The following is a 12,363-nucleotide window of genomic DNA, read 5'->3' on the forward strand; positions in this document are numbered from 1 at the left end:
TTGACAGTTTGCATCAAGCATGAAAGGAACCGCGAGTCTCTTCAAGAACAGTCACTCCCAAAGATAAACAGAGAATTCATGAACTACAGGGAGATGAGGGATTTTGGCCAGGTGCCATTGTAAAGCGGGATTGCAATGGTACAAGGGGCAATGAGTTCTCACAGGACTCAATCAATGTAAATAACTTTTCAGCAAACTTTCAGAGATTCTCTAGCTATGGGTCAATAGTCTTTGTAAAAAGCAAGGATTTGAAGCGTGGTATGCGTCGATATGTACAAAATGTACAAAAAAATCTTGAGCAGTGTGGTCTTTTGGAGAAAAATGAGTTTATTTCAGGTGTGCTTGACGAGGTGTCATTTGTGGATACTATGGATGAGCTTTCTGCCGCCATGGAAAGCGCATGCTTACAAGGTGGAAATGAGATGGTAAAAGTGTCATCTGTGGGAATGTATAATATAATCTGGGAATTTGAGGGGATAGAATGTAAAAACATGTATTGTGAGATGGATGCTCGTGTTGATACAAAGTATAAAACGGTTGCAAAGAAAGTGAAACCAGTTGCCTTGCCCTTGCCACCAGAAAGCAAGGAGAAGATAGATGAAGCCTCTATGCAACCGAATCTCAGAGATCCGAAGAAAATTGGGCATAAGTTTAAACAGGGAACCCTAAAAGAGCTGAAGATTGGTGACAAGGATTTCCTGTTACCAGTTGAAAAGGAATGCTTTGAGGAGATGCTTGTGAAACATGGAAAGGCCTTTGCTTTTGAGCCGCATGAGATAGGCTGTGTTGATCCAAGTGTAATAGCACCAATGGTGATCTTCACTATTCCACATGTGCCCTGGAACTTGCGGCCGATTCTAGTACCAAAAGCTCTCTTGCCAAAGCTGATGGAATTATTAAAAGAAAAGACCAGGATGGGAATTTTGGAGCCATCATGCGCTCCATACTCCAATAGATGGTTCACCATGCCAAAGAAAAATGGAGCATTGCGCTTCATTCAAGACATGCAACCTGTAAACAAGGTCACAATCAGGAACGTGGGAACAGGTCCGATATTGTGGATGAGTTTGCAGAAGCATTTGCAAGGAAAGCTATATACTCTATGGGTGATCTGTATTCGGGATATGATCAGTTCCAGCTAGATATACGAAGCAGGGACTTGACCACGATGAAAACTCCTTTGGGTTTGGTAAGGATGTGCACCTTACCATAGGGAGCCACCAACTCAATGGCACATATGATGAATGGTATGAATAAAGTCTTACAAGACTTCATTCCACAAATACCTGTGCCTTTTCTAGATGATGTGCCCATAATAGGCTGTGATGAAAAAGATAAAGATGGGGGTTTGGATTTGAGGGGGTGCCGCAAATTTGTGGCAAATCATATAAAGGATTGTGACAAAATCCTATCCAGGCTTGAAAAGGTGAATCTTACTTTGTCTGGAATGAAATCAGTGTTTGGGGTTGGTGAAGTACTAATCGTGGGGCATCTTTGTAATACTAATGGACGCCGACCTTGTCCAGCCAAGATAGATGCAATACAAAGAATGAAAGAGATATGCATTAATGTTACAGAGGTGAGGAGATTTCTTGGTGCATGTGTCTTTTATGTTATATGGATCCCACATTATGCACATGTAGCAGATCCTCTCTACCAACTTTTGAGGAAAAATCAGAGATTTTTATGGAGCGCTGCACATATTAAAGCTATGCGAAAGCTGAAATGTCTGCTCCAAACATCACCTACTCTAAGGAAGGTAGATTATGAGTGTGGCAGGCCTGTGATTGTAACAGTTGATACTAGTCCTACTGGGATAGGATGGGCAGTAGGGCAAGATGATGAGGATAATCATAGGTATGTAATCAGGTTTGGAGCAAAGGTACTAAGCATTCGCAGCGAAATTATCCGCAGATCAAGAGGGAGTTATGGGGAGTAGTCACTGCCTTAAAATGTGAAAAAGAATATCTCATTGGGGCATCCGTGCTTGTGGAAACTGACTGCTTGCCACTCCTTGGGATGATTGCAAGCTGCACCACTCCAGATATCGTTATGCTCAGGTGGATTGCCTATATCAAGTCACTAAATCCTGAGTTTGAGCATATTGTAGGGAAAGATAACCCAGTTGTTGCAGATATGCTATCAAGAGCCAGGTATGAAGATGAAGAAGGGATGATTAGTGACATTGATGATGTAGGCACAAAGTTCTATACTACTGCACATGCAAAAGGGGACCATGCTTGCTTATCAAATGCACTTGAGTCTTTTACTCTGAGGAAATGTATGAAGGAGATTGGTTGCTTATTGGCCAATACTTGAGTACCTTGACAAGGCAAGAAAATTGGTCTGACTTAGAATTCAAGAGGATCCGCAGAAAGGCATATGGGTATTTTCTAAAGAATGGATACCTGTGGAAGCATCCTAAGCAGAGGAATGCTATGCCACAGAGAGTTATATGTGATAAAGAGACTCAAGGGAAGCTCATGAAAGAATTCCATGAGAGTCTCTGGGCTGGACATCGAAGTGTGTGGGCCACCTTTACCAAAATAAAGGAAAGATATTGGTGGAAAGGAATGTACAAGGATGTCCCAATATGTGGAAGCATGCATGGTATGTCAAATGTACTCGAATGTGCGACATCGTGATGGCCTGCAACCAACCCACCCACCTGCCATGCACTACAACAATGGGTAGTGGATCTAGTTACAATGCCCTTGGGAATTTGGCAGATGCGGTACGTAGTACTTGCAAGAGAAGACCTGACAAATCAGGTGGAAGGGCGTGCTCTTAGAACAAAGAGCACGGAAACAGTATGCAAATTTCTCTTGGAAGATGTGATTTGCCGATATGGTTGTGTTGGGAAAATAACAGCTGACAGGGGTGAGCTAGATGCTGAAGAAGCAAGGGAATTCTTTTCTAGAATTGGTATCAAATTGGCCCTAACATGTGCTTACAACCCTGAGGGCAATGGTAAAAGCGAGCGAGGACATCCTCCAATCATTAAAGCTTTGGCTAAGGCATGCAGAGGAAGAATGCGAGAGTGGCCAAGGCTGCTACCATATGCTTTATGGGCTGACCGTACAACTCATAGCTCAGTGAGACAGGTTACATGCCTGCAGAATTAATGTATGGTTAGAAGCCGGTAATGCCAGTTGAAGAAGTAGTTCCAACTTGGAATGTATTACCCTGGGTGGAAGAATTGAACAGGGAAGACCTCCTTGCATTGCGAATGAGGCAGCTGGAGAGGAGGCCTGAAGATGTAGAGCTTGCTAAAGCTCGTTTGAAAGATGCAAGGTTGAAAAATAAAGAAAGATTTGATAGAAGACACAGACTCCGGCCAAAACCCATTGAAGAAGGTGATTGGGTCCTAATGTATGATAGTAGTCTTGACAACCAGTTCACCGTGCAAAGGAAGTTTGCAAAAAGATGGTTTGGCCCTTACATTGTCAAGTATGTGCATGGAAATGCCACGTATACCCTGTGTGAGCTTGACGGAATAGAGATAAAGAATCCTGTAGAGCAGGCAAAAGGATCAAGATGTTTAAAAGAAGGGATGACAGTGATCCTTTTGATTTGCAGAGGACTCAAGATGAGAGGCTTGATAGTGATAGCATGGATATGGTTGAAGAGGAAGAGGATGATCTTCTTGGTAATGTAGAAGATGAAGACGACATCCAGATATATGTGGATCTTGATGATGATTTGGCACATACCAGAGGATGTGCAGGTTTACAGGGGGCGGATGTCATGCCATGGCACTTCTATGGTGTGAAACCATGCATGTGAGGCCATGAAATATAAATCTATGTGCAGGTTTAGAGGGGGCGGATGTCGTGCCATGGCACTTCTATGGTGTGAAACCATGCATGTGAGGCCATTAAATATAAATCTAGATGCATGGGATTAAGTGCCATGACTTGAGTCATTTTATGATGCCTATGTACATATGTTCATATTGTAAATGAGGTTCAATAAGACGAGCTGAGGCTGAGCCAGGTCTCGAAGCCTCTGTACATAAGTGTGGTGTGAATCATGGAGTTTTTATGCTTATGGGTGAACCTTGAGGTAGCACGAATTATCAATGAACCAAAAGCAGCATCACTTTCTTATGGGGCTGACAAGAAAGAGGGATTAGTTGCAGTTTTTGATCTTGATGGAGGCACAAGAAAGACTGAAGGACCAGCAACTGATCACTTCTAGAGAGGGATGGTGGCCATTATTGAGGCTTTGAGGCTTTAAAAATAAAAAAAATACATTAATACAAGTGGCCACCCTATAAAGGACCACGTGGAAGATATTGTGGCTGCCAACACACCATCTAGAAAGGTGGCGAAGGCGTGAAGAAAGGAGAGATAGCCAATTAGAGAGGAGCCGGGGTCCAGAAGTGGTGAATCGCCTTGAAGGCGCTGCAGTAGACAGTGTAAAGGAGGACAGGTGGCCGCCGTGTACCAGGCCGGGTAATCTAAGACAAGCTGCTGGGGCGGCCTTGGTGTCATAGAGCCAGGCTGGTGATATAGCGGGGACACGCATCTGACGAGAGAGAGAGACACCTTGCTGAAGGCTGCAGCAGACGGGTCTGAAGAGGAGAGTAGCCGGTCGGTGCTCGAAGACCGCTTGGAGTGTAGCTGCAGGCGAAGAAGGTTTGGTAGCCGCGGTGAAGGAGCCCGGGTGATCGTGCAAAGGGGGAAGGCGACCAGAGGCGAAGGAGCTCCGTCTGTGTGAAGCACTGGAGCTGCAGGAAGGCAACAACGAGGACGTGGAGCGCAACCATAGGTGCAGGTGAAGAGCTGAAGGAGGGATTAAAGGCCGCCTTGGGTACAAGAAGTGGTGACAGGTAGAGAGTGGAAGCTCTCGGGTGATTCTGCAGGTTGCGCTGGAGTGGCCGAAGGGGACTTGTGAAAAGGTTGCAGCCTGGAGTGAAGTGCGGGTAGCACAGCTGTAGAGACAGAAGCTGGCGAAGAAGGGAAATGGCCGCCTAGTGGTTTTACTGGGGGGGAAGTGTGCATAAAAGGAATGGGAGGGAACCAGTCTGAGAAATCTGCAGAAACTCTTATTTTGGGAGGTTAACTTCTGTTCGTGCCTTCCTGGTGCTTGAAATAAAGAGGTTTTGAAGTTCTTTCAAAGGACATCAACATCGAAAATCTCAAGAAAGTAACATGAAGTGCTGCTTGATTTTCTCAATGAGTGGAGTTCAACGCTAATTGCAATGAGGCGAAAATGAGAAATCGTTTTTTTAATGAGATAAGCTTTTTATATACGATTTTCAAAAATCGTAAAACTTTTAATGGTTATAGGTTTGGTTTATATTCTTAGTAAAGCTTGGGCACTCACGGCTTTGGAAAAATTTTGATGGTTTCTTTTGAGCTTTGAAAGCTGAGAGTCTCAAAGCAGGGTTGATTTTGGGTTTTGAACATGAAGCTTTTGGAAATCACATGATGATATATATATGCCATATGTTATTTTTGCTTTTGTGAAGTTGTTGGATTCAATAAGCAGGTTTTCAAGAGATCAAAATCTCATCTTCATATGATGAAGCTGGCAAAATGTGAAGTATGTTATGTGAATGGTTACATGTATATGCGAATCTTTTGAAGATTGTGGTATGCCTACATGTGTTATGTATGAGGAACTTGGATAAAGGGTCAGGAGATCTATGCTTGAAGCAGGTCATGCTCTTGACTCGTAACGTATATGCATTCATCAAGCTGAATTTGGGGTTGCTTTGAAGGGAATTGGCACATGTACATGTCGACCAAAATTGAGATGTCATAACCCCCTTGAAGAGTTATATGTTTTGTTTCCTTGCTGGGATTTGAAGCTACTCTCACAGCCAGAAGTCTCGCACTTGCCCAGCGATACCGCACACGTCACGACAGTTTTGGTTAACCCGACGTGAAACTGCTGGGGTAAGAGTTAGTGGTGAAATACACAGTGCAAGCTATGGCTGAGAATCATGAGGGACAGGGGATTCATTTTGACCCCGGGGTTATGCAAATGTTTCAGATGTTTACTATGCATATGCAACAGCAGCAAGCGGCTGAGAGGGGCAAATTTCCACGACTAAAGCACTGCAATCAATTGTGAAGAAGGTGGATCAATTTGATGGTAAAGACATCACAAAGTACCTGCGCAATTACACAAAGGAAATGGAGCTAAATAGGGTGACTGAGGAGGATATGGTTCGAAGCTTTGAGCTGGTATGTGTTCCCGAAATAAGAGAGCGCATAAGAGGATTACAGGCAGCACATGGTGGCAGAAATTGGGAGGAGTTCAAGCTTGATTTGAAGGATGATTATTTCATGGAGGATTCCGAGCGGGTGACCAAGCGAACTTTCTTGGAGTGGGTTACAAAACCCAAAATTGGAATTTCTGCCCCACAGAGTTGCTAAGAGAGTTTGAGAAGTGCTATGCCCAGCTGTCAAGGATAGAGCGCACAACCTTAGATAGGGAAAAAACAGAGCTCTTCTTACAAGCAGCTGGGAAAGATCTCCAAGAAAATCTGGAAATTCTCCTTGAGGATAAGGATACGGAGCAGGGATTAAAGAATGATTGGAATGATGTCGAGGATGCGGTCACCATGCTAGCAAAGCGGCAGCGAAGGAGGGATAAAATGGTGATGAGCTCGGCAACTCCTATAACTGTTACCCCTGAGAATCTACCAAAACCTGCTGCAATCCCAAAGGTAGAAGGGCCGATGGATGAGCTTATTAAGGGCATGCGAGACCTAAAACTGAAGATGTCCAAGATTGAGGAAAAAGGGCTACCATTAGGGCAGGCTTCTATGCAAAGGCCTCAAAGCAAAGAAGGGTTTACATTCAGATGTATATGGTGTGATGACCCAGAACATACGAAGAAAGACTGTGCCAGTTATAAGGAAGCTCTCAGAAACCAACTTGTATTTTTCAAAGATGGAAAAATCCACCTTACAGAGACTGGTCTTCCGTCAAGCACAAACTTTGGGAAAGGAGGGATGAAAAAGCTGGTTGAGGATATGGCTGCTAGCCATGCCATCTCTATGGTTGAGGCAGCAACCTATGGGTTAAAGGCCGGACTATCAAAACAGGAATCTAAGAAGGATGAAGACTATGAGAATGAAGATTTTTGGCCATCAACAATGGAGCTAATTGTGTCAAAGAAGATGTCTAAGCAGGCTTTGCATGAGGCAGGAGACTGTATACGTCTTGAGACTGGCTGGGAAGAACCTGTGGATTCTTTATCTGTTCATGCCTACATTGCAAAATGCCAGAATAATGAGGCACAGATAGAGGGAAAAGCGTAAGAGGGAAAATGAGGAAGGAGGGTCATCAAAAAGGGTCACTCGTGGTAGTGGAAGAAGCGCCAGCAAAGATGAAGCATGAGAAGGAGAAGGGTAAAGGGAAAAGTCCGCTCTACAAGCTCCAATCTGATATTGAAGCCGCAACAACGGATCTCAAAAAGGTGCTAGAAGAAAGGATTCTAAACAGTAGGGTGGAATTTACATTAGGGGAAGTCTTGGGGATTGCAAAGAAAGAATTCCATGATGAGATAATTGATATTATACGAAGGAAAAGGCAGTCCATAATTAAATCTATTCCATCACAAGGGGAGACAAGCACTTCCAAGACTCATGGAGTATAGGTACAGCAAAAGGAAGAGAGAGAGAATGTGGTGGAATGTAATCACTCTGCTGAAGGGGCACGACAAGTGCGCTTTGTGGGTGAGGATGATGAAAAAGAAGTTCTTGCAAAAAGTCATTACTCCAGGAACCATTGGGCAAGGGCCACCACTAAAACCCTTGTCAAGATAGGAAACTTGGAAGAGCCGTATGTTGCTTTAATCGATCATGGGTCTGAAATAAATCTTATGGCTAAAAACCTCTACAACAAATGTAAGTGGCCAATGGATGTAGATCATGGGTGGATGATTAAGGCGGCTAATAACTCATCTAGAGAGCTCTATGCAGCCTATCCAAATGTAAGGATAACTATAGGGGATGTGAAAGATGATCAGAACTTGTTCGTCCAAGAGATGTCATCGTATCCCCTCATCCTTGGACAACCCTGTATTACAGCTGTGAGGATGGAGACAAAAGTCTTAGATGATGGCTCAGCATATGCAAGAATAAGGAGCAAAGATGGCAAAAAAGCTGTTCAGTTCCTTGACAGTTTGCATCAACCATGAAAGGAACCGCGAGTCTCTTCGAGAATAGTCACTCCCAAAGATAAACAGAGAATTCATGAACTACAGGGAGATGAGGGATTTTGGCCAGGTGCCATTGTAAAGCGGGATTGCAACGGTACAAGGGGCAATGAGTTCTCACAGGACTCAATCAATGTAAATAACTTTTCAGCAAACTTTCAGAGATTCTCTAGCTATGGGTCAATAGTCTTTGTAAAAAGCAAGGATTTGAAGCGTGGTATGCATCGATATGTACAAAATGTACAAAAAAATCTTGAGCAGTGTGGTCTTTTGGAGAAAAATGAGTTTATTTCAGGTGTGCTTGACGAGGTGTCATTTGTGGATACTATGGATGAGCTTTCTGCCGCCATGGAAAGCGCATGCTTACAGGGTGGAAATGAGATGGTAAAAGTGTCATTTGTGGGAATGTATGTTATAATCTGGGAATTTGAGGGGATAGAATGTAAAAACATGTATTGTGAGATGGATGCTCGCGTTGAAACAAACTATAAAACGGTTGCAAAGAAAGTGAAACAAGTTGCCTTGCCCTTGCCACTAGAAAGCAAGGAGAAGATAGATGAAGCCTCTATGCAACCGAATCTCAGAGATCCGAAGAAAATTGGGCATAAGTTTACACAGGGAACCCTAAAAGAGCTGAAGATTGGTGACAAGGATTTCCTGTTACAAGTTGAAAAGGAATGCTTTGAGGAGATGCTTGTGAAACATGGAAAGGCCTTTGCTTTTGAGCCGCATGAGATAGGCTGTGTTGATCCAAGTGTAATAGCGCCAATGGTGATCTTCACTATTCCACATGTGCCTTGGAACCTGCGGCGGCCGATTCTAGTACCAAAAGCTCTCTTGCCAAAGCTGATGGAATTATTAAAAGAAAAGATCAGGATGGGAATTTTGGAGCCATCATGCGCTCCATACTCCAATAGATGGTTCACCGTGCCAAAGAAAAATGGAGCATTGCACTTCATTCAAGACATGCAACCTGTAAACAAGGTCACAATCAAGAACGTGGGAACAGGTCCGATTGTGGATGAGTTTGCAGAAGCATTTGCAGGGAAAGCTATATACTCTATGGGTGATCTGTATTCGGGATATGATCAGTTCCAGCTAGATATACGAAGCAGGGACTTGACCACGATGAAAACTCCTTTGGGTTTGGTAAGGATGTGCACCTTACCATAGGGAGCCACCAACTCAATGGCACATATGATGAATGGTATGAATAAAGTCTTGCAAGACTTCATTCCACAAATAACTGTGCCTTTTCTAGATGATGTACCCATAATAGGCTGTGATGAAAAAGATAAAGATGGGGGTTTGGATTTGAGGGGGTGCCGCAAATTTGTGGCAAATCATATAAAGGATTGTGACAAAATCCTATCCAGGCTTGAAAAGGTGAATCTTACTTTGTCTGGAATGAAATCAGTGTTTGGGGTTGGTGAAGTACTAATCGTGGGGCATCTTTGTAATACTAATGGACACCGACCTTGTCCAGCCAAGATAGATGCAATACAAAGAATGAAAGAGATATGCATTAATGTTACAGAGGTGAGGAGATTTCTTGGTGCATGTGTCTTTTATGTTATATGGATCCCACATTATGCACATGTAGCAGATCCTCTCTACCAACTTTTGAGGAAAAATCAGAGATTTTTATGGAGTGCTGTACATATTAAAGCTATGCGAAAGCTGAAATGTCTGCTCCAAACATCACCTACTCTAAGGAAGGTAGATTATGAGTGTGGCAGGCCTGTGATTGTAACAGTTGATACTAGTCCTACTGGGGTAGGATGGATAGTAGGGCAAGATGATGAGGATAATCACAGGTATGTAATCAGGTTTGGAGCAAAGGTTCTAAGCATTCAGCAGCGAAATTATCCGCAGATCAAGAGGGAGTTATGGGGAGTAGTCACTGCCTTACAATGTGAAAAAGAATATCTCATTGGGGCATCCGTGCTTGTGGAAACTGACTGCTTGCCACTCCTTGGGATGATTACAAGCTGCACCACTCCAGATATCGCTATGCTCAGGTGGATTGCCTATATCAAGTCACTAAATCCTGAGTTTGAGCATATTGTAGGGAAAGATAACCCAGTTGCAGATATGCTATCAAGAGCCAGGTATGAAGATGAAGAAGGGATGATTAAGTGACATTGATGATGTAGGCACAAAGTTCTATACTACTGCACATGCAAAAGGGGACCATGCTTGCTTATCAAATGCACTTGAGTCTTTTACTCTGAGGAAATGTATGAAGGAGATTGGTTGCTTATTGGCCAATACTTGAGTACCTTGACAAGGCAGGAAAATTGGTCTGACTTAGAATTCAAGAGGATCCGCAAAAAGGCATATGGGTATTTTCTAAAGAATGGATACCTGTGGAAGCATCCTAAGCAGAGGAATGCTATGCCACAGAGAGTTATATGTGATAAAGAGACTCAAGGGAAGCTCATGAAAGAATTCCATGAGAGTCTCTGGGCTGGACATCGAAGTGTGTGGGCCACCTTTACCAAAATAAAGGAAAGATATTGGTGGAAAGGAATGTACAAGGATGTATCCCAATATGTGGAAACATGCATGATGGTATGTCAAATGTACTCGAATGTGTGACATCGTGATGGCCTGCAACCAACCTACCCACCTGCCATGCACTACAACAATGGGTAGTGGATCTAGTTACAATGCCCTTGGGAATCTGGCAGATGCGGTACGTAGTACTTGGAAGAGAAGACCTGACAAATCAGGTGGAAGGGCATGCTCTTAGAACAAAGAGCACGAAAACAGTATGCAAATTTCTCTTGGAAGATGTGATTTGCTGATATGGTTGTGTTGGGAAAATAACAGCTGACAGGGGTGAGCTAGATGCTGAAGAAGCAAGGGAATTCTTTTCTAGAATTGGTATCAAATTGGCCCTAACATGTGCTTACAACCCTGAAGGCAATGGTAAAAGCGAGCGAGGACATCCTCCAATCATTAAAGCTTTGGCTAAGGCATGCAGAGGAAGAATGCGAGAGTGGCCAAGGCTGCTACCATATGCTTTATGGGCTGACCGTACAACTCATAGCTCAGTGAGACAGGTTACATGCCTGCAGAATTAATGTATGGTCAGAAGCCGGTAATGCCAGTTGAAGAAGTAGTTCCAACTTGGAATGTATTACCCTGGGTGGAAGAATTGAACAGGGAAGACCTCCTTGCATTGCGAATGAGACAGCTGGAGAGGAGGCCTGAAGATGTAGAGCTTGCTAAAGCTCGTTTGAAAGATGCAAGGTTGAAAAATAAAGAAAGATTTGATAGAAGACACAGACTCTGGCCAAAACCCATTGAAGAAGGTGATTGGGTCCTAATGTATGATAGTAGTCTTGACAACCAGTTCACCGTGCAAAGGAAGTTTGCAAAAAGATGGTTTGGCCCTTACATTGTCAAGTATGTGCATGGAAATGCCACGTATACCCTGTGTGAGCTTGACAGAATAGAGATAAAGAATCCTGTAGAGCAGGCAAAAGGATCAAGATGTTTAAAAGAAGGGATGATAGTGATCCTTTTGATTCGCAGAGGACTCAAGATGAGAGGCTTGATAGTGATAGCATGGATATGGTTGAAGAGGAAGAGGATGATCTTCCTGGTAATGTAGAAGATGAAGACGACATCCAGATATATGTGGATCTTGATGATGATTTGGCACATACCAGAGGATGTGCAGGTTTACAGGGGGCGGATGTCGTGCCATGGCACTTCTATGGTGTGAAACCATGCATGTGAGGCCATTAAATATAAATCTAGATGCATGGGATTAAGTGCCATGACTTGAGTCATTTTATGATGCCTATGTACATATGTTCATATTGTAAATGAGGTTCAATAAGACGAGCTGAGGCTGAGCCAGGTCTCGAAGCCTCTGTACATAAGTGTGGTGTGAATCATGGAGTTTTTATGCTTATGGTGAACCTTGAGGTAGCACGAATTATCAATGAACCAAAAGCAGCATCACTTTCTTATGGGGCTGACAAGAAAGAGGGATTAGTTGCAGTTTTTGATCTTGATGGAGGCACAAGAAAGAGTGAAGGACCAGCAACAACTGATCACTTCTAGAGAGGGATGGTGGCCATTATTGAGGCTTTGAGGCTTTAAAAATAAAAATAAATACATTAATACAAGTGGCCACCCTATAAAGGACCACGTGGAAGATATTGTGGT

The 12,363-nt window shown here is 43.3% G+C and overlaps 1 protein-coding gene across 1 annotated transcript; it reads left to right on the plus strand.

Annotated features, from left to right (window-relative positions):
* The first annotated feature begins 260 nt into the window (after positions 1 to 260).
* Positions 261 to 4,931, plus strand: LOC147623346 (uncharacterized). Its single transcript, XM_086821760.1, has 3 exons — positions 261 to 1,047; positions 4,683 to 4,779; positions 4,868 to 4,931. Exons 1-3 carry the CDS (start codon positions 261 to 263, stop codon positions 4,929 to 4,931), a joined length of 948 nt encoding a protein of 315 aa, XP_086677886.1.
* Positions 4,932 to 12,363: the final 7,432 nt, after the last annotated feature.

The sequence above is a fragment of the Cibotium barometz genome, chromosome 27, assembly GCF_041138505.1.
Source record: "Cibotium barometz isolate CiBa-2024 chromosome 27, ASM4113850v1, whole genome shotgun sequence".
NCBI lineage: Eukaryota > Viridiplantae > Streptophyta > Polypodiopsida > Cyatheales > Cibotiaceae > Cibotium > Cibotium barometz.

Excerpts from the sequence above, each read along its gene's own strand:
- LOC147623346 (XM_086821760.1), top strand. The coding sequence starts at position 261 with ATGCGTCGATATGTACAAAATGTACAAAAAAATCTTGAGCAGTGTGGT. Across the intron at positions 1,048-4,682 it reads AATCAGGAACGTGGGAACAG|GGGGAAGGCGACCAGAGGCG; the intron begins GTCCGATATTGT and ends GATCGTGCAAAG. Across the intron at positions 4,780-4,867 it reads GAGCGCAACCATAGGTGCAG|GTTGCGCTGGAGTGGCCGAA; the intron begins GTGAAGAGCTGA and ends GTGATTCTGCAG.